Source organism: Alosa sapidissima, chromosome 3 (genome assembly GCF_018492685.1).
Source record: "Alosa sapidissima isolate fAloSap1 chromosome 3, fAloSap1.pri, whole genome shotgun sequence".
Taxonomy (NCBI): Eukaryota; Metazoa; Chordata; class Actinopteri; order Clupeiformes; family Clupeidae; genus Alosa; species Alosa sapidissima.
The window spans coordinates 2,055,465-2,076,041 of NC_055959.1; the positions used below are offsets into that span (position 1 = coordinate 2,055,465).

Below are 20,577 nucleotides of genomic sequence, written 5' to 3' on the forward strand. Positions count from 1 at the left end.
CGGTGTTCAAAAAAGATCTTTATTGGAGCTGATACCATGTAGCAATACAAAAAGGGAAAAACAAATCTATAGAAAGGAATGACCAAAATGGGGAGGACAAGGAAGAATGTTCTACTGGAAAAAGGCCAGAGATAGATAAACCTTGACAATCGCCATATTCACCCATGCCACACACTCTCCTTTATAAAGCTTCACAAATCAGATCAACAAGGAACTCTGCAATGTGCACACTGTATACAATTACACAGTGTCTTTAAAGATAAATTACTGCATCTATTATAACATTACAAAGAGAAACATCTGGCTGGCACCTGTTCAATGGTAGTGTTATTCACAGCCATACAATATTATATACCTTTAGTATGAATTACATCTACAACATCCTTAATTGGGGAAAACAATATGGAGACCATATACAATTAGTATAATCCACCAAGGTTCAGTGCGAGAGAAGGCTATGGCAGGGTGTTCTGATAGATATAAAAGATGTGCCAAGGAACATCAAATTAATGACAATGTTTTGCAAGGTTTTTGATCTATACCCATTATAATCAGCCACAGCTTTAGTGGCTCAGCAAAGGCTGATCCAACATTAGGATTGCAATTGAAACTGCCTGGAAACTGTCTCTGATACTCAAAACGAGGTTCATACAAAATTTGCTATTGTTCAATTACTTTGAATTTACAGTAGGTACGGACCACTTTTAAGCCAATTAAAAAAAGCATTGATTCTACATAAACAGAGAAGTACAGCATAGCTCATCATTTAAGTTTGTATCAAGGTATTAATTTGGTCGTTATATTAACTTGGGTGAAGTATTGCTTATACCAGGATTAGGGGGTGGGGATTGTAAATATGTCCTGCAGAATAGTTTGACACAGAACACCACATTTTACTTCATGTGTTTTTATGCCTATCGATTTGTGCATTGTAATAAAGCATACAGTTTATACCATGTCAGCCCCTTTGTGATGCTAAAGCATGAAGAAGACACCTCACACATACAAAACGTTTTTTGTCCTTTGAAGTTTAGGCAAGATGCCAAAAACAGACATCCAGATGCTTCACAGACCAGAGAGAATCCTTGCTTGTGTTCCGGAACATTTTGGCAGAACTCGCAGATACTCACAATAAAGCTTGTGGTGTTTCCTTTGTGTGCTCTGTCCCTGTGCATCTCACATTAGCTCCAAACAATCAGTCTAGTAAGAGTATGATTCTCCAATTCTTGGCACTTATGCCGGGAGGCTCAATTTCTTTCCTTTCAGCACTGTAAACAGAGGATACCATAGAAGTAAATGCAAAGTATTATCCGATATTAACATTTGAGGACAAGGATTGGATTTGCAAGGGAAACACCTAATAAACAAATCAATCTTGAGAATATATTTTCCACCCATCACACACTGTAACTACATGCTTATTTATCGTTTATAAGTTTAAACATAATACATTTATGCATTAGTATTTATTTGCCAACCATGAGCTTTTATCATCCTTTCATCTTGTTTCCTAACATGGCTGGACTGTCACAACTCACCTTTGGTAATGTACAAGTAGAAGAAGTCACAGTACAGGATGGTTTGGACAATGCCAGCCACAATAGCAATCATGTCAAAGAAGCCCTCGGAGTAGAAACGCCAGATCCAATTGAAGAGATAGAGGGATCGGTACAAGCCCAGGAAGAACAGATAATGGGTGGTGATGGTCTCAGCCTCACCGGTCTTGCTGATCATGAAGAGCTGGGGAAGGATGGCCACTGACTCCAGATATATGGAGAAGGTCCACAGGATCTATAGGGCAAAAGCATTTGCAAGTAGAGAGAAAAAAACAAATAATAAATCAATGCAATTGATAATAAAAAAAATGTTTTAATTAAAAACCTTTAAGAAATATTCCGCTGCTTCATCTTACCTCCAGAGGAGAGAAATCATGATTGACTAAGAAAGACAGACCACCGACAGGAACCAACAAGAACTCCACTCTAAAACTGTCATGGTTTCCATCATAGGTAGCCTTGAACTTCATGTAAATGAGGTACAGAGTGGCATATGCAGCGCCAATGTAGATCACCTGGAGCAGAACAAGAAAGAGGGGGAGAGTTATTGTCAACTTTTAGGGGCCTATTTTTGAAAAAAAAAAAAAAAAAGTCAGGGATTTTATGCGATTTCAAGCCCATTACAAGTTGTGTCATATTCAGCAATCATCTTCTCACGGCCGCTAGCTGCCCATTCTGTGAGTACATGGCAAAACCGGTCTCTATAGACAGACCAGGCTCCGAAAACTGGAAATAAAGTGGGTGGCAGCCTGTCCCCCAAATAAAAACGAAAAGATCCGTGGAATTTCTCTGTGAATACATCTAAGGGGGGGGTGAGCTACCTCTCTGGCGTGTCTCGTTTGGTCCTTGGTTAAAATATAATGTACTTTTTTTTTGCACAAAGGCATCTGCTAATAAATTGAAATATAAACAAACGCGACTTCCTATGCAATCCCTGACTACACTTTTAACATCAGCTTCTTTTGACTAGATTATATGACATCGCTTGTGATGTCATTTCCATGTTGAATGTCTCACCTTCATGGTCGTGTTGTAGAGGGAGATGAAGGAGGTGAGTAGGTCCAGGTAGCGTGTGGTGAATACGGTTGCAAAAAGAATCTGGCTCTTTCCAGAGATGCCTTAAAAAGATACATTTTATTAGTCCATTGATAGTACAGACACATTTTTTTTTTTTAAATAAAGTATATTTCGTAACACAATTAGAAACAAAAAGAGCTGTTGCCGGACTTAAATGATTTAACATGTTTCAATAAAATTGAATGAAGGCAATAGACATAGGGGACAGCCTAAGGTCAGTCTACATCGGAAATCATCATTAGATCACTAACTAGCATACTCTAGCTAGTATAAAACCATACAATGCCGCTGCAATTATTTGCTCTGCTTGTTAAAACAGCATCAGAAGGCTTGCCAAGAGCAGTGGTCCTGATGCAAGCAAGTCAGGGGAGGAGTGGGGGTTACTAAAATGAGTTATCGCCAACTCAGCACACGCTCCTATGGCTTCACGGCCATGCCACGTCAGAAGCCCATCAGGCCTAACTAATCGAACAGTGATGTCTCATTGCTTTTTCTGTTAAATAGTTTTCGCATGTAGGCCAAATCTGTGAGGGTCGATTTATGTCTGTAGAAATTAACGGAGCAGGCTGCCAACGTTCCAAATTACACCTGACAACTTCGCTAGCCTACTAAGCCTAGCGTCCTGATATCAGTTACAGACAACATTAGCTTACTTGCTAAGTAATATCTTATTTTAGAGGACAGCAGCTAAAGTGTTGCACCCGTGTCTTCCCTACTAATGTTAAATACTGTCCACATTAAAAGTTTAGGTTTATTTATCTGAGGGGACAGGATACATTCATTACTTTCAACCATCATATTTATATGGCTTCTTAGCTAACTACCTAGCAGGCTATGCTAGTTGCTAACAAGGCCTCGATTAGCAAGAACACCTTGCGTTACAGCAAGTCAGTTTACAGCAAACTGTTACAATAGATGTGTATATTGTTTGGTTGATTGACTACATCTAGGATAAATAGAAGACCCAACTAAATTACAATGATGGATCATAGTAATGTAACAGGTTACATTAACGTATAGACTTACCGGCGCAAGACCTGGTTTTCCATATCTTGAGCAGCAGAATAATGATAGCTGCAAGATGAGAAAGATCCCCTGTAAGTCTGAAGATGTTCATCTTTAACTTGTCAGTCCTGCAGAAATGAGTGGAGCCTTCTTATTTGAGCTCTTCAGAAAACACTGTTTCTCTAAACTTCTCACTTGATTGCCTTAATTCAAAGGAATATGGCGAAGTCAGAGCGACGTGGCCTGGAGGACGTGGCCAAAAGTTAAATTACAGTGCAAGCCGGGAAAAGATGGGATACACCGTGAGAGTTTGCCGTAGCCTACGAACCGCCCACCATAGGTTTTTTGAGGTGAAGTATCACGTTACCTGCTCGCATTACCAAACATCTACTGTAATGTAATGGCACTGACACATTAAAAATAAGATACAAACAGAAAAATAATATCCCATATTATTCCCCACGTATGTGACCCGAAAACTAGGTTTCAGTCTTTATCAGTCCAAGGATGCTCCTACTTCCTACCAGCAGATGGCATGATTGGGCTGTGTGGGTCGTCTCTATATACGGCTATGGTGTGGGTCAGATCCGTATGTGGGTAGGCTTACAAACAGGCATTAAGCAGAAGTGTAGCCTACTGCTTGTCTTGTCTCCACCCGAAGCAGTCAGATATGCGCAGCGCAGCATGAGCACACCACCTGGGTAATTAAGACTAAAGGAAATACAGTGGGCTACTTCACTTAAAACAACTTAACGGCAGTTGCCACTTTGCGTCTAGTTATTGAATGAGAAAATCTGTGTGAGATCAGGTGTGAGACTATTCAAATCCTAGATTGACGAGTCTGCCCTGTTTCTGGGTGATCTACAGATACGCTACTCTAGACTACTATCGTGATTATTTGAATAAATTGGTATTCTACAAATTAGAATAAAGTACTAGCCGCCTTTAGGGTTGATCGGTTTTAATTCACTGAGCCATCACAGTGCCCCCACAATAACATAGTTTGCCATATATAGTAGGGGGGGCTATGTGTCTAATTTGGGGGCTTGTGGGATTCACATGTTAATTTTTGGAGAGTATTATATCTTTGTTCTAGGGGTTCTTAAGAGTAGAAAAAAACATGTCTCCATTTTTTTGAAGGTTTTGAAGGACCCAAATCAAAGGTCAAATTCAGAAAAGGTGTTTTGTCTATAAACTTCACATTGCTGGTATTATAGCATAGGGTTTGGTGCCAAAAAGCAAAGATATTCTACAAGGTAGTGTGCAAAAGTGGACCACATAAACAATACAACATTATAAAACATTTTTAGGCTGATAATTGATCTCTTTAACAAGAAATTGTGCCTACAATTCTCGAAATTGTCCGCTTAAAAAAATAATACTTCAATATCAATTCATGCCTATTAGTGTGCTTGAGTGTAGGCCTAGCCTGCTCTGCCAGTTCTTGTCTACACCTATTCAGAGCACAAAGTGCAGAGATCTCTGTTAAATCAAGTTTAATAGACTTTTACATAGCTAGTATCAGCTGAGATCTGTAAGGCCTTCAGTAGCCTATGTAAGTGTGAAGAAAAGAAAGGGTAAAAGGATCAGATAGACAAACAGACAGGTGAGTGTGTGTGTGTGTGTGTAAGAGAGAGAAAGAGAAAGAGAGACACTAGCAGTGACAGTTGACTGTTTAGCTGGCAGTTATAGAATTTAGAATATCTAATAACCTGAAGCACATAGTGCTCTGTTCTTCATGGTTGGTGATATTAGTGACCTTCTAGCCTTCTACATTTGAGCAAGCACATTTTCATAGTTCATGGTGGCACAGTCTAGTTAGGTTATATTCTGAGGTGTGTCTTTCTGTTAGTCAGGTGATGGCACACATATTCTAAAAGAAACCGATTTTGGGCTATGTATCCAGTGGCAGATATGTGGTGAATGACCCATCACTAGAGACATATGCCAAATTTCTTGTTTTTGTCCATGAGAGAGTATGGAGATTGGTGATCACAGATCAGCCAACGATTACAATGTTACAGTGCAGTTATTTTACAACAGGACAAAGCAGTTTGGCACAGGAACTGCTACAAATCCACCTGGAACAGTGAGCATCTGCAGCATGCTAAGATTCACTACTAGAAATCATGTGAAGGGCCCCAGCAATGGCGCGACTGGCTGGGGCACCTTCTTATCTTTGAAATGTTCCTTAAATGGTAAAATGAAGTTTTGGTGATCTGTTTTATGTGATTATTTAGTGCTAGGTCCTGGTCAATTATAACTCCTAGGTTTTTAACACTTGTGGATGAGGTCAGTGGAAGATCACTATATGTAGCCTGTGATGTGGATAGGATATCCCTCATCTTTTTAGAACCTAAAACCTTGACTTCTGTTTTATCTGAGTTCAAAAGCAGGAAATTATTCGTCATCCATGTCTTTATATCTCTTATACATGTGTCAAGTTTGGCTAACAGGGTTAATTCATCTGGTTTTATGGAGAGGTATAGTTGTGTATCATCTGCTAAACAACAGGGGCCCCAGTACTGAGCCTTGAGGCACTCCATATTTTACCATAATCTGGGTAGATGGTTTATTATGGACCTGTACAAATTGTTGACGGTTAGGAAGGTATGATCTAAACCAAGCGAGTGCTGAGTCTGATGCCTATCAAATTTTCAAGCCTAAGTAGTATGTCATGGTCTATGGTGTCAAAGGCAGCGCTGAGGTCCAGATGGACCAGTATTGATACAAGGCTAGGTTTTTTGAGGGGGGGCTTAATAACAGATGTCTTAAACGACTGCGGTACATGCCCTGATAGCATTGAATTATTGTTATACCATGGTCTAGGTTGAAAAGGGTGTTGTTTAAAAAGTGATATACTACACCTGTCTTCGATGCGTCCATTATCAGAAATAAATGGACTTCGCGGAAGCAACCGTCCTCCGCTTCGCGTCGGACAGTTCACACCTCCGCGTCGTCCATTTATTTCTGATAATGGACACCTCGTCGGGCATTATCCCTTACATAATCTAGAGTAAAACATTATCCAGGAAGGGGAGAGCAGTCTTAAGAAGGTGTGTAGGAATAGGATCTATCTAGTAGACTAGTTGTAGATTTTGATGAGGAAATTGTGGAGGTGAGATCTAATATGTTGTGTATATGTAAATGAATTAAATGTTGTTCGAGGTCTCATCTGTGATTCTGTTATGTTTTTGCTATCTTTCAGCAATGGAATATGTGTATTTGGTGAAACTGATTGGTTATTGATCTTAACTCTAATTGTTTGACATACAATCATAATACTGACATACAATCATACTGTTGAAAATAACTGTTTTGTGAACTTTATTCAACATAGCCAGTGATTTAGGCGAAATTTATGGTGTTAATTACAGTGAAATATACAATTTAAAAAAAATAGGGTTGAAACAGGTAAAAAAATGGAGACATAATTTTTCTCCATGTTCAATGAACTCTAAAGACAGTCCAACCACTCTCCAAAAATTAACATTTCAAACCCACAGAAACCATATAGGCCCCCTGACTATATATGGCAAAACTAGACTAAATACCGAGCAAAGTTAACTAGGTTGGGTTGTTGGACCCTCTATTGTCTATTCCATAGAAAGACAAGTAAAAGAACATAGCAGGTGTCTACATTTCTTTCCTACTAATTTTGATCCACGAAAATGCTCCTATTTTGCCGGGAATTCGCACGTTGTCATTGGTGATGTCATGGCGCTTTTACCGGAAACTACGTTTAACTCTAACATCAGACGCGTTGGCACTTCGCTTTCAGATCCACCCGAGGCAGTCAGCCGGCTAGTTTAGTACTGTCAGCGAAGGAAGATGCAACGGGGGTTGTAATTTATGAAAATAGACATAAGAAGAAAGTTCACACCAACAATCTGCTATTGGTATGTTAATCGTTTGTTGTTGTTGGGTTAATGTCGGATGACAGCTTGTTTTCCAGTGCTACGACACGAAATTCAGAGACATTTTATTTTTTATGATGACGTTAACGTTAGCTAGCTCGCTAGCTACAGATCATGTTTGTTTTTCGATAATGTGTTATGCAGTGCAAGTAAACCAACATCTTGTAAAATCCTAAGTGTTCGTAGGGGTTGTTGTAGGGTAAGCATACTAATTATTTTCATTTAACTCTGCTTAATGAGGTTTAAGCTTATGTTTGTTTACTATAAAGATAACAAGCTAGCCGGTAGCGCAGTGAAAGACAGCCAGCTAAGCTGTAATGTTAACCTTGTTTGCCAATGAATACTACAGCGATAACTTACAAAGCTCTAGTTATGGCAACATATTACCGTAGTGAAGATGATGATCAAGTTCATCAGGGTATGTAAAGCGAGGTCGGTAGCCCTCTTATCATGTACCATTTAGGTGGCGGTGGCCCTTCCACCAACCAAGTTTGCCAAATAAATATTTTTGTTACAGATGTTACACTCTCTGAAAAAATGTCGCTGAACAAATTCTTAAAGGTCATTGTCATTATGTGTGGTGCTATTGCATGACAAACATTTTTGTGGAACTACCAGAGTATGTTGATTGTTTTGACAGTGTATGTCAGGTATGGTCTCCCACATGTTTATCCTGTTGAAGGGCGCATATATGCAAGCGTAGCTGTCAGTGGTACTGGCTACGCTGCCGTCTTAAACCATATATGTTGTGTGGATACATTGTCATATCACATCCAAATAATAGAAACATTTATTCTACTTTCATTTTTAACAACATACATGTGCATTCTAAATGTTTACAAATGCATAACAATGTTGAAAGACACAGGGATAGCTTAATCTTTTATTTGTAGATGTGTGCACTCTGTTCATTATCCAGGGGCAAACATTGTAAAGCAACAGTGTCATGCAGTTCAGGTATGAAAATGGCTGACCAGGACAGGACTTTTTAGCACAGGAGACATCTAGAATTCTGTATTGTGCAAACAGTAAGCATCTCTGTGTTTCATCTAGGGATGGATTTGTGTTGGTTTTCATAGAAACTTTGTAATGCATAGTTGTATAGCCTCGCTGTAGGGCTACTGTGTGTGCAAGCCTGTAGTCCTTGCTGCCGGCGTGACGGCAGAACTGGCTAGTGAAAGTGACAGGAAACGCCATACTTCCCTCCACGTGAGCCCAGAGCTTGCATTCCAGCCCTCGGGCATCCATATGGACCAGCTGGAGGACCAGAAGGAAGTCTGGACCTGTCACTGGAGTCAGAGAAAGTAGAGCTGGTAGTGACGGCCTCCATCAGTATGATGCTAGTGAGTGGCCACTTAGTAAGATCGGTGTGAAAATCAGTATCAGGGTTATTGCCAACTACAATATTTTTGTTTACTGTGTGTGCATGTGTGTATATATATGTGTGTGTGTGTGTAAGAGAGAGAGCGTGAGAGAAGAGAGAAAGAGAAATCTGAATTCATTTTGCCAGATGTTGTAGAGCTCACTTTGGTTAAAGAAAGAAGTTTTTTTATTCAGCAGAGGTTCTATTGCACTGCCTAAATTGCGTTGTTTGGCAGGATTCATAGGAAATGACTTGCCTGCCCTGTAATGGGTGTGTTTATCAACAGTGTTGTCTTAGCAACAGCAGCTAGCCCGTAACTCCTTACAGTCTATGCTTCATCCTTCTGCTTGTTTCTGCCGCTCTGTTTTTTCCTTCCAATTCTTTCCATTTTGTGTGTCTATTTTAAGTAGGCACCACTGCTTGGCCCTGCATCATTAGCGAGAATAACATAACATGGTTGCTGTCTTTGTGCTAATGCTGCTAATTTGAAATGGCAGTTCCCTCTTTTCACATACTTAAACTTTATAAGGTTAGACCATAGACTGGGGGTTAGACATGAAGTGAAACATCACATATCAACGTGACTAGATGGGCGGTTGCAGTGGCAAGCTGAAGCTTGTATGGGTCTTATCACCTGTTGTTGGGTGTGATATTTTTTTTTTTTTTTAAAAGCCTCACCATCATTAACACCTCTGCTTCACTGGAGAGAGATTATCTTAAAATTATATAACATCCCTGATCCTCGTTTCATGTACAAGTTGGTGGCTGGCAGAGTTGGACCTTTGCCATGTTCAGGTCTCTGTGCCAGTGAGCATTAGGCCACTCAGCTAATTAGGGATATTTATATGCCTTCATTGAGCTCCAGGAGAAGTTGGACATACGTTTTCTCCCCTCTCCACAGCAGCACAGCATCTATTTGGTCAGATCGAGGAAGATTTAGCTCTCAGACGCGTGGTGAGGACCTGACCGCTCCTCAGGTCATTTTTGTGGGGATGGAGGAGTGTGTACTTTCCACAAAGTGGGTGTCAGTAGTACAAATGCCCTGAGCTGAAATTTGGCACTGGCAAATAGAGACGAACTGTGCAAACATTCACCCAAATTCGCAATCAAGAATTTTAATGAGGTGTATTGATTCAGCCTGTGGTGGGGACCAGAGGCAGACAGGAGGGGCAAATGAATGTGATATTAAGCATCAGCTTATCAAGATATTAACAGAGAGGGTTAAAGTGGAGCTAGTAATCAAGGATCTTTGATATTAACCTTTTGAGGAGTGAATTATTTTCCTGGTTCCTTATAGAATTCAACTCAAACAATCTATAGTTTCAGTGTTCTTAATACAGTCTATGGGGAAAATCTCTGAGGATAATTGTCGCATCATAATATTAAAATCAAAATATGAGTACAGTTCAATTCACACAGCCTGTAAAGACCGTGCAGCAATGAAGCAGAATCAGTCTCTGTGGTCTCCCTGTGCAAATTACAACAACAAAGTTAATTGTTGTAAATTCCACAGGCTTGATGAAACCACAGTACCATTGGTTGGACCCTCCTTGGAGATCACAGAGTAGTAGTCTCTGGTATGCTTTAAAGCAAAGGGGTGTTTATCCTTTGTGGATTGTCTTTGATGTAAGGAGTGAGTGTGTTAGGGGTGGCATTGGCCGGGGAAGAAAAGGGGGGGGGGGGGGTGGGGGGGTTAGCTCAGAGGGGGTGGGAAGATGACATGGATGACTGTTTGGCTGGATCTGCTTCGATTGGAGTCGATGCTCAACATGACCATGTGTTTCTCATGTCTTTTCATCTCCTACAGGCCTTCCTACCATGGACACAGAGATGATGCCCAAGTTCTCCTCAAAAGATGAAGAAATTGAGTACTGGAAAAATCTGTCCATAAAGTACAAGCAAAGGTGTGTATCACTTCTCAGTCTTCTTAGTCAACTCCTAATGCCTGCATCACATACTGTAGCATGTGTGTTTAGATCACACTGAAAACAGTACTAAGAATGGGAAATCTATCAAGTCCATTCACTGCACTACTCACTAAATAGTTTCTAGGTAATGTTAATAGGATTGTGTCTAGAAGCCTTTACGAGTGAGTTGTTTTCTCCTATTTTGTGTTTGCTAGCTAAAGCTTTTCCTGAGGAGATTTTCTCCCGTGCTATTTCCTCAGGGTTCCAGGCAGGCAGCCTTGTGTTCCCATAGCTGCTCATCCAAGCGTGAACGCAGTCATGCTCATACTGTGGCTTGCATAAAGGAGAGGCTTTTTGTCTGCTCACAAAGCTGGACATGAAACACAAACAAGGCTTGTGACGTCATGGGCATGTTGCACATGACGCCAGCCTGTGATTTCTTTTTTTCCTAGCATTGTCTGGATCCTGAGTCACCACCGTGCACATTTTCACTTTCACGTAATCCAGCGATACCCAACCGGCACCTGGATTAGCAGCCTCGTTCTGTCAGGAAGGTTCACTATTGTGTGCGGCCTCGGCCGTGACAGCTGAATGGGGTTATCGGAGGTGGATGTGTCTGAAAAGCTCAGGTTTTAAAGGCCTCCTAAGGAACAAAGAGACCTGCTTGAGAGAGGGAGAGTAGAGTAAAGTACTTTACACACACACACACACACAGTGGCTCTGTGACCAGACTTACTGTAAAGCGCTTAGCCCAGAGCCGCGGCCAATGTGCTGCCAACAGTCTCAGACCATCAGGGTTACATAATAACCTGGACACACTGGCCGCCAGTGTCAATGTCCATCCCATTGAAGTGCTCAGAGAGTTTCTACACTATTCGTTTGCTGAACAGAGGGATATTAGGTTTTGATTGCGCTGTACTTTGCCTCGTCTCAGATGGAATCTTTGTTTTATTACTGCCGCTGTTTTAGTACACACAAAAGTAAAACATCTGTGTTTTATTACAACACCACACTTGATTGTGGTTGTTTTGAAGTGTCTGCGGTCTATTATCTGCAAAGCATTTTTTTTTTCTTTTTTTCGTGGTTTCCTCTGTGACCATATTAGGAGAGCGGACTGAGTGCTGCAGGGTAGAGGTTGTCCCTGTGTGAAACAGCTGTGGAGTGGAGCGGGCGCTTGAGCTCTGGGGGCCCATACAGGTGTGGCTGCTGCTGCTGCTGCTGGGGAGAGTGCTGGCAGTGTGCTGGTTGGCTCTGTCTCATGGCCCAGTTGTTCCAACACATATTTTATGTGCTCACACATACACATGTACACGCTCACACACGCTGACACACATACACACATAAACATATTCTTTCTCACCCCCCTGCCTCAATGTGCAGTGTACAACATTGCCAAAACAGTCAAAGCATACATTTGTATTAACAATAAATGATCAAAAAGGACACAAAACAAGGTTATATAAACCAAAAAGCACACAACACAAGTCTCTGTCTCTCTTTTCCTTGTTTTTTTTTTTCTTTCTTTCTTTCTTTCATTTTTCTTAAGTTCCTCCTTTCTTTCTTTCTTTCTTTCTTTCTTTCTCTTTTTCTCTCTCTGACACACATAAACTCATACACTTCCTAGAAACACAAGTCTACATGTGCAGCTAATGCTTGAGTTGAGTCAGACAGCGTGTCAGGAGACCCCGCCAAGCTCCGGTGGACACACGGGAAGCGCTTAGAATCCCAAGAATTTCCTGTTGAGGCAAATGGACCAGGGAAATTACACTGCAGTCTGCAACTTCTGTAACCTTTTTCAGACACCACAAACGTGAGAAGGGAACATTTTCTCTCTTTCCCACTGAGCTTGATTGTAACTGCTCAGTGAGAAACAGTGCGCCACATCTCATATGAACCAGGCTAGTTTATAATGAATCATTTAACATGCACAGTGTGTGTCTTCTGAAGGTCACAGAAATTGCTAAACTAGCAAGGACGGCGTTGATGAAGGACTATCTTAAATTCTTCTCCTAAGTCCTTCAATATGAAGAGATTAAGAGGGACCTGGAAGAAGGTCTGTGCTTTGTGCCAGCTGACGGGACTTTCCTGTCGAGGTGTTATTTAAGTTTGTGCTGATGAGGCAGCCTTGGTGTCTGTCGCCGCAGCAACAGCAGAGTTAAGTGTGACTGTGCCCTTTTTATTTAAGGCACTCTGCTGCCAGCAGGAATGGGAGATCAGCCAGCCGTACCTTCAAAACACTGCACACACCGACCCCAAAAAGTAGCCTCGTCACTTGCTTGGTTGCTCCCACACCCTATAACACTGACCTCTCACCCCTGACCTCGGAAGGGTCATTCAGGACATGACCCCCAGACCCATCTGCACCAGCACGTGTGTCTGTCCAGCACGACTCTGCTTCAGCTCTTTTTATAATTAGCCCAGACGCTGCTTTGTGACCAGACGTGCTGACTAGCGCTCTGTGTACACTTAAAGTGAAGCACAAGCGCTGCCTTCCCAGCTAGAGCCACCGCGGCTATACAGCACTTGAGAGAGACTAGACTGTCTCGCTCTCCTTTTTTTGCTCTGTCACTCTCACACTCTCATTTTATGACCTGGACTTGTAGATGGGCTCTTTCTTTCACTCTCGTTCCCTCTCTCCCTCCATCTCTCTTTTTCTCTCTCCCTCCATCCCTCTCTCTTTCTTTCACTCCTGCTCTCTCTCTCGCTCTCTCTTTGATTTAATGACCTGACTTCAGAAATGAGGCATGTGAGGGTCCCTCCCTCCCTCCCTGTGATTTAATGATCTGAGTTGTATTCCTGTCCTGCCACACTGCCTGCGTGCCTGCCGCTCTTGCAGTTTATTACATTACTGAACTGGGCCTCTGTGTCTGTAAGTCATTATCTCCACCGGGAGCAGATGCCAGCTTCTCTAGGATGAGTCTTGTCACGCTGAACTGAATAATACATGAAAAGAAAGTCATAGGGGGGGGGGGGGGGCGTTCTGTTGGCAGATGGCTAAAGCAATGCAGCCACTAGATTATGAAGTGAATGAATGGCCCCGGACAGACACCCGCTCCTCCTCCTCAACCCACTTCTGACCCCCGTCCTCTCTCCTCTCCTTTGGCCACTGCAGTTGCCATGACGCCCAGGAGGAGCTGCTGGAGTTCCAGGAGGGCAGCCGGGAGCTGGAGGCCGAGCTGGAGGCCCAGCTGGGTCAGGCCGAGCACCGCATCCGCGACCTGCAGGCTGAGAACCAGAGGCTCAAGAATGAAGTGGAGTCCCTGAAGGTAAGGAAGCTTTCACCTGGAGAAGGTCCATTTGACCAGTGTCTGCTGGAAGTCAAGGAAGCAGACGCTCTTAGCCCGGGGTGGATTGGGTGGGTTGTATCTTAGGGTTACAGAACTGTACACACTGTACCCCAAGAAGACAAACAGCCCTGATGTAAAAAAAAAAAAAAAAACAAGTACTAAATCAAACCAAAGTTTATATTGGGAGCTAGTGTCTAGCGTTGCCCCTTTACTCTACCCTTTGCCCCTGTGACCTACCCTGTCCTCCACACCTGCTCTGTTTTTGTCCTCACCTTCTGTTGTTGAATTCTATGAATGAATCCTCGGAATTCCCTGAGGCACCACTGTGTAGTCACTGTTGGTCAGGCAAATCAGATCACTGGTAATTGGGACCTGACCCAATCCAATCCAATCCCAACGTTTGGATGATTGCCATGTGAGTGTGTCTGAGTGAGAGGGAGAGAGTGTATGCACACACCTCCTAAGACTAATCCTTCACTGCTCTATAATTGGATGGCAGGATCAAGACAGTTAAAATAAGCCTAAACTGATGTGAGCCCACTCTTGTCAGGAGCCGCTGTGAGTAAACACGGTTCCCTGGCACACACATGCTGTATGTGTACAGTGTAACGATCTCATGAGGACACGCTGTCTCTTCCTCACTGCATCAGGCAGATCGAGCCAGAGGAAAGTAAACCAGGTAGCGGACATGGTGCTTACAGCTTCGCTGGCGTGCAGAGGCTGTAGGAACACACCTGTGTTTGATCTTGATCTTATTAGGGGAGGATATGGGTCACAGTGCCCCTCTTGTCCCCAGAGCATGCAGGAGTGGCTGGGAAGGAGAGGAGTGCTCTGAGCTAACGAGGGAAAGGGAAAGTAGTTTAACTTGTCTGAGGGAAGCAGGGATGGGCCACCCCTAGCCTGTTCATCCTCGTCCTCTCCTCCTTGTCCTTCCATGCACCTGTCAGCTCTGTCCCAGTAGAGAAGGAATGCATCAGGATAAATGATTTTTTTTTCTCTCTCTCTCTCTCTTCCTCTCTCTTTCTCTCTCCCTCTTGCCTATCTGCCTGCAGGAGAAACTGGAGCAGCAGTATGCCCAGAGCTACAAGCAGATCTCCATGCTGGAGGACGACCTGGTACAGACACGCGGCATCAAGGAGCAGCTGCACAAATACGTCAGGGAGCTGGAGCAGGCCAATGATGACCTGGAGAGGGCCAAGAGGTGCGCACACATTTATATACGTACAGCATCTAAAGGTAGGCCGCAGCCCCCATTTATACGTACAGCATCTAAAGGTAGTCAGCAGCGGCCCATTTATACGTACAGCATCTAAAGGTAGTCAGCAGTCACACATGATACATACTGTGCTTAGTCACAGGCCTCTAAGAGTTAGTCCACAACACAGGATTTCTGTATGGGTCATGGCTGTTGTGCTGAAAACCCCTGAAAGTGGGACACATAACATTAGTACAAAACATTTTCCGCTGCGCGTCGGGGTCCGGTTCGCCCTGTCGGGACTTATTTTCCCAATAATGACCGGCGTTCTATACATTATCCCTTACGTAATATGTACACCTAAACATGAAGATTCAGGGGAGCTATTTCTACTACAGGAGTTCTGTGAGTTAGCCACACAACTATGCAGTAAGTCACGTAACGTCCCATTGATCTGGATGACTATGCGTGAACACTGGGTGTTATTAATCAGACATAACTCATAAGTTGCGGCTTACTGTATTCAGCTCTCATCATTATTAGCTGTTGAGTGGTGGTGACGCATTCAGAACAAAGAAATCTGCCCCTCCCACAGGACTGTGTGTACCCTGGGCTTTTTGCGCGTGCGTCTGTTTGTCCATGTCCGTGTGTGTGTGTGTGTCCGTGTGTGTGTGTGTGTGTGTGTGTGTGTGTGTCCTGACGTGCTGTCTTGTGTTCTCTCTCAGGGCCACCATCGTGTCCCTAGAGGACTTTGAGCAGCGGCTGAACCAGGCCATCGAGAGGAACGCCTTCCTGGAGAGCGAACTGGACGAGAAGGAGTCGCTGCTGGTGTCCGTGCAGAGGCTGAAGGACGAGGCCAGAGGTACTTACTGACCAGAAAGCTCTGTCTCCTCACTCCCCCCCTCAGTTCTTCCTGGGGATTGTAGTTTTATGATGCCCTCTGGTGAGGTGCCTCTCAGTACTCCTATACATACATTACATTATGTAATGTACTCGTATACATTTACGGTTATCCGTTTAGTAGACGCTTTCATCAGAAGTGATGCATAATGTGTGTGCTCCATTTGGTATTGAACTCATCGTATCGATGTCAGGAACCCCTTGCAGCAACCTCTAGTTGAGCTACACACACATATTGCTTGGAATACAGAAGTATTGGTCAACATTGTTGAGTCCCTCCCCTGTTCCCTGCAGACCTGAGACAGGAGCTGGCTGTTCGGGAGAGGACGACTGACACCACGCGCATGTCCGCTCCCAGCTCGCCCACGCTGGACATTGATAAGATGGACACAGCAGTGCAGGCCTCCCTGTCCCTACCAGCCACCCCAGTTGGGAAGAACATTGAGCACCCCTTCATCACGCAGAAAGGTACCATATGCGCTCTCTCTCTCTGTCTCTTTCTTTCTTTCCCTCACATAAACACACAAACTCACTTCATTTCTTTCTTTTCTTCTGTTGCTCTTTCTATACTGGTGTTATTAACTGTTTTAAATGCACCACAGACTGTTGGAATTGAGGCCTCCCCGGCTGTGTGTGAAAACTTTCTTCACTTTTTTATTGATAAAGTCACATTTGCCAGAGCACTTATTTCACCACCTGCCATTGTCCCTTCAGTGTCTGTCCCCTTCTCTGCTGTTTTTGACTCATTTCAGCCTGTGACCTTGGCCTTTGTGCAGGATATTGTTGGTCATTTGAAGCCCTCAGGCTCGTCAGTTGATAATGTCCCTCCCCGACTTAAGGAGGTTTTTCAGACTGTTGGACCATCATTTACTGCAGTTATCAATAGCTGTCTGACCTCTGGAGTGGTTCCTGGTAATTTTAAACATGCCGTTGTTAAAAAAAACCTGCGCTGGATTCTACTGTTTTGGCAAACTTCAGGCCGATATCCAAATTGCCATTTCTGTCTAAAATCTTAGAAAAGATTGTGTATTCCCAGCTCATGGACTTTTTAAATGAGCAAAATATTATTGAGATCTTCCAATCTGGCTTTAAAAAATTGCACAGCACAGAATCAGCGCTTTTAAGAGTTTTTAATTACATCTTTTTAGCTACTGACTCTGGTCACTGCGTTGTCCTTGTACTGCTTGATCTGACTGTTGCTTTTGATACAGTGGACCATGAAATCCTGATTGCCCATTTGGAGCAGTGGGTGGGCATCAGTGGCACAGCTCTGGAATGGTTCAGGTCCTACCTGTCACCTCGAACCTTCTGTGTTAGTGTTGGTGACTCTGTGTCTTCCACTGTCCCCCTCTCATATGGGGTACCACAAGGCTCTGTGCTTGGCCCTCTTTTTTCTCTCTATCTTCTCCCCCTTGGTTCAATTCTCAGGAAACACTGCATTTCTTTTCATTGCTATGCGGATGGCACACAGATTTATGTCCCTCTTAAAAAGTCAGATGCCTACAGTATTAAGCCATTGCTAGAGTGCCTACATGACATAAAGCCTGGATGTCTCTTAACTTTTTAAATTTTAATTTTTGGTGGCACTTCTGTGACCCCCCTGGTTGATCTGGGTTTGTTAGCACAGTACCACAAGCCAATCATGACAAATTTGGGGGTAAAAGTGGACTCTGACCTTAAATTTGACAGCCAGATTAAATCTGTGGTAAAATCAAGCTTTTTCCAGTTAAGACAGCTGGCAAAAATTAAACCAGTCCTTCAAAAACAGCACTTTGAAACAGTAATCTATGCCTTTGTGACCCGGCTGGATTACTGCAATGCACTTTCTATGGGGGTTAGCGGGTCCTCCGTTGCTCGTCTGCAACTGGTACAAAATGCTGCTGCCCGTCTTTTAACTAGCATACGAAAGTATGAGCACATCTCACCTATTTTAGCTTCACTCCACTGGTTGCCTCTCCATTTTAGAATTCATTTTAAAACTCTTATTTGCTTTTAAAGCCTTGCATGGCCTTGCCCCACCTTACCTTTCTGAGCTGCTCCACCCATACACTCCCAGCCGCTCTCTCAGGTCAGCTGACCAGCTGCTCCTGACAGAGCCCAGAGCCAGGCTAAAATCTAAAGGGGAACGAGCTTTTGCCGTTGCAGCTCCAAAACTATGGAACAATCTGCCCCTTCACATCAGACAGGCCCCTTCACTGTCTCATCTTAAAACTCACCTCTTTTCTCTGGCTTTTAACCCCAGGTAGTGTGTTGATGGTATGTAGATGTGTTATGTGGGCAGTATATTTTATTGAATTTGAGTTGTTTTTTAATCTCTTTTTACTTTTATTTTAGTTTTTAATGTCTTTTACTTTTATTTTTTTACATTTATTTTAGTTAGTTTTTATCTCTTTTAATTTTAATACATTATCCTATTATTGTGCTTCTGTGGTGTCTTGTGTGTTTCTTATCTTGCTGTACAGCACTTTGGGAACCTTGTGTTTGTTTAAAATGTGCTATATAAATAAAGTGGATTGGATTGGTGTCTTTCACATAGGCACCAATACAAACTCTCGTTCACACCCTCTCTTGTGCACATGCTTGCCGCACACACACAGACACACACACACACAGTCGGAGTTTCTCTTTTAACCTCTGTTCTATCTTATGTCTTACGTCTTTGTCCAGAATGAGCCCTTCTCAGTCCTGCTCTCTCTCTCCCTTTCTCATTAGTGTTGACCAATGGGAACTTGACAAATGGAAACTCAGCCCTGACCCCCTCTGCCAGAATCTCAGCTCTCAACATCGTTGGAGACCTCTTACGAAAAGTCGGGGTAAGATGGGCCAGATTGGTACTTCACTGAATCTTTTGCCAGGGCTTCTGAGAGACTTTGTCTGGCCACAACATTCTGTCACAACATTCACTGAACTGAATGTGGTTATCTGCAGGCATTGGAGTCCAAACTAGCCGCCTGTCGGAACTTTGCCAAGGACCAGACGGCGAGGAAAAACTACACAGGAAATGGGAATCTGATCAACAGCAACGCTACCAAGTTCTCGCATTCACTGCACACAACGTACTTCGACAAAACGTAAGGGCCTCTCCTGTGATTTGACGAGATATCATATGTAACGTAAGGGTCTCACTTGTGATGTGACAAACATAATGTAAGGGCCTCTCCCGTGATGTCATATACGTAATGTAAGGGCCTCTTCTGTGATGTGGGGAACATAATAGCCTTTCTTGTGATGCCATGATGACGTCTACAACAACAGACTTGTAGGATCCCAATGAAGACCACTGTACCTCTGTGTTTCCGTGTCCCCTACCTCGCCATAAAGTAACACTGTATTAGTCAGCACGCTGGGGCATTTTGCTGAGTCATTGTTTGATGTGTGTTTGTCCACTGTGATCTCTGTTTAGGACCATGAACGGTTTGGACCCCAGCTCCCTGACGACCATGGCCCCCCCACGGACGGTGTCTCCGCCCGGCATGCTGCCCCTCAGTGTGTGAGAGACCCATCAAGCCCCTCCCCCTTCCATAGCAGATGAACAGAGCACGGAGAGGACTCATGAAAGAGTGCAAAATTGGTGTTGTGGATAAAGACATGAGAGAGAGAGGGCGATGGTCGAGAGAGCTTGTGTGTGCTTAAAATGAAACTGATCATGGCCAGTAAGTGTGTGTGTGTGTGCGCGTTTGTGTGTGTGTGTGTGTGTGTGGAGAAAGAATGCAGCAAGGACTGTGCAGCACTGCGGTGTGATATGTTTGTGAGCGTGTGTGTGTTGGAAGCAGATGGCGTTCCCAATGTTTGCCTGGCAGGTTCATGTCAGGTGTAACATGTGAATGTGCAAGTGAATGTGTGGCTGGCTTCACCACAGCTCAAGTGGACTTTCAGCAGCTGGCGGCTCCTCTCGCACAAACCAACTCCACGTGACAAAGGTCTTCGGCTTGGACTGCAACAGCTGCATTTTGTTTTCTTTTTTGGCATTTGAATGTGTTACACAGATAAAAGAAATGTATTTAAAATTTGTCAGAAAAAGGGATTTTTTTTTTTCTTTTGAAGTTCATTATACTGTATGCTTTTCAATGCAAAGAGTGTGTGTGTGTGTGTGTGTGTGTGTGTGTGTGGTATGTGATGGACCCTCCTCACAGCCACACAAGTGACTGAAATGACACAGGACAGCTGCTAGCACAGCCAGGTTGTCTCTGAGCAGCAGTTGTCCAAAGAGAGCAAGCAAGAGTTTTTGGAGCAGATGGTCTAGCTGAAGTATGGCCGAAAGACCTCCTGACGTTTAACAGCCTGGAATAATCACCTGCACCAAACAGCACACACTCTGTCAGCATTATCGGTTTATGGTCATCACCGTCTTGTGCACCACTATCATCTGA

At 43.4% G+C, this 20,577-nt stretch overlaps 2 protein-coding genes across 4 annotated transcripts; one reads left to right on the forward strand and one right to left on the reverse strand.

Moving 5' to 3' along the window:
* Positions 1-5: 5 nt before the first annotated feature.
* LOC121705968 (ER lumen protein-retaining receptor 2-like) lies at positions 6-3,933 on the reverse strand. Its single transcript, XM_042087380.1, has 5 exons — positions 3,660-3,933; positions 2,574-2,674; positions 1,913-2,071; positions 1,539-1,791; positions 6-1,268 (listed from the first exon to the last, which is right to left on the reverse strand). Exons 1-5 carry the CDS (start codon positions 3,748-3,750, stop codon positions 1,234-1,236), a joined length of 639 nt encoding a protein of 212 aa, XP_041943314.1. The 5' UTR covers positions 3,751-3,933; the 3' UTR covers positions 6-1,233.
* A 3,460-nt stretch (positions 3,934-7,393) lies between these two features.
* On the forward strand, positions 7,394-20,253 carry ndel1b (nudE neurodevelopment protein 1-like 1b). Of its 3 annotated transcripts, none has more exons than XM_042087366.1 (9): positions 7,394-7,537; positions 10,726-10,822; positions 13,938-14,091; positions 15,165-15,313; positions 16,033-16,169; positions 16,502-16,675; positions 18,920-19,020; positions 19,136-19,278; positions 19,611-20,253. In XM_042087366.1, exons 2-9 carry the CDS (start codon positions 10,737-10,739, stop codon positions 19,699-19,701), a joined length of 1,035 nt encoding a protein of 344 aa, XP_041943300.1. In that variant the 5' UTR covers positions 7,394-7,537; positions 10,726-10,736; the 3' UTR covers positions 19,702-20,253. The 3 variants fall into 3 exon arrangements, with proteins under 3 accessions (XP_041943300.1, XP_041943302.1, XP_041943301.1); XM_042087368.1 differs by lacking the exon at positions 7,394-7,537 and adding an exon at positions 8,671-8,898; XM_042087367.1 differs by lacking the exon at positions 7,394-7,537 and adding an exon at positions 10,360-10,495.
* Positions 20,254-20,577: the final 324 nt, after the last annotated feature.

Bases quoted from the DNA above. Each gene is read 5' to 3' on its own strand.
- LOC121705968 (XM_042087380.1), bottom strand. From the start codon at position 3,750: ATGAACATCTTCAGACTTACAGGGGATCTTTCTCATCTTGCAGCTATC. The intron at 2,072-2,573 runs GTGAGACATTCA...GTTCTGCTCCAG, and splicing joins TCTACAACACGACCATGAAG to GTGATCTACATTGGCGCTGC. The intron at 1,792-1,912 runs GTAAGATGAAGC...TTTGCCCTATAG, and splicing joins ATGATTTCTCTCCTCTGGAG to ATCCTGTGGACCTTCTCCAT.
- ndel1b (XM_042087366.1), top strand. From the start codon at position 10,737: ATGGACACAGAGATGATGCCCAAGTTCTCCTCAAAAGATGAAGAAATT. The intron at 10,823-13,937 runs GTGTGTATCACT...TGGCCACTGCAG, and splicing joins TCCATAAAGTACAAGCAAAG to TTGCCATGACGCCCAGGAGG. The intron at 16,170-16,501 runs GTACTTACTGAC...TGTTCCCTGCAG, and splicing joins GCTGAAGGACGAGGCCAGAG to ACCTGAGACAGGAGCTGGCT.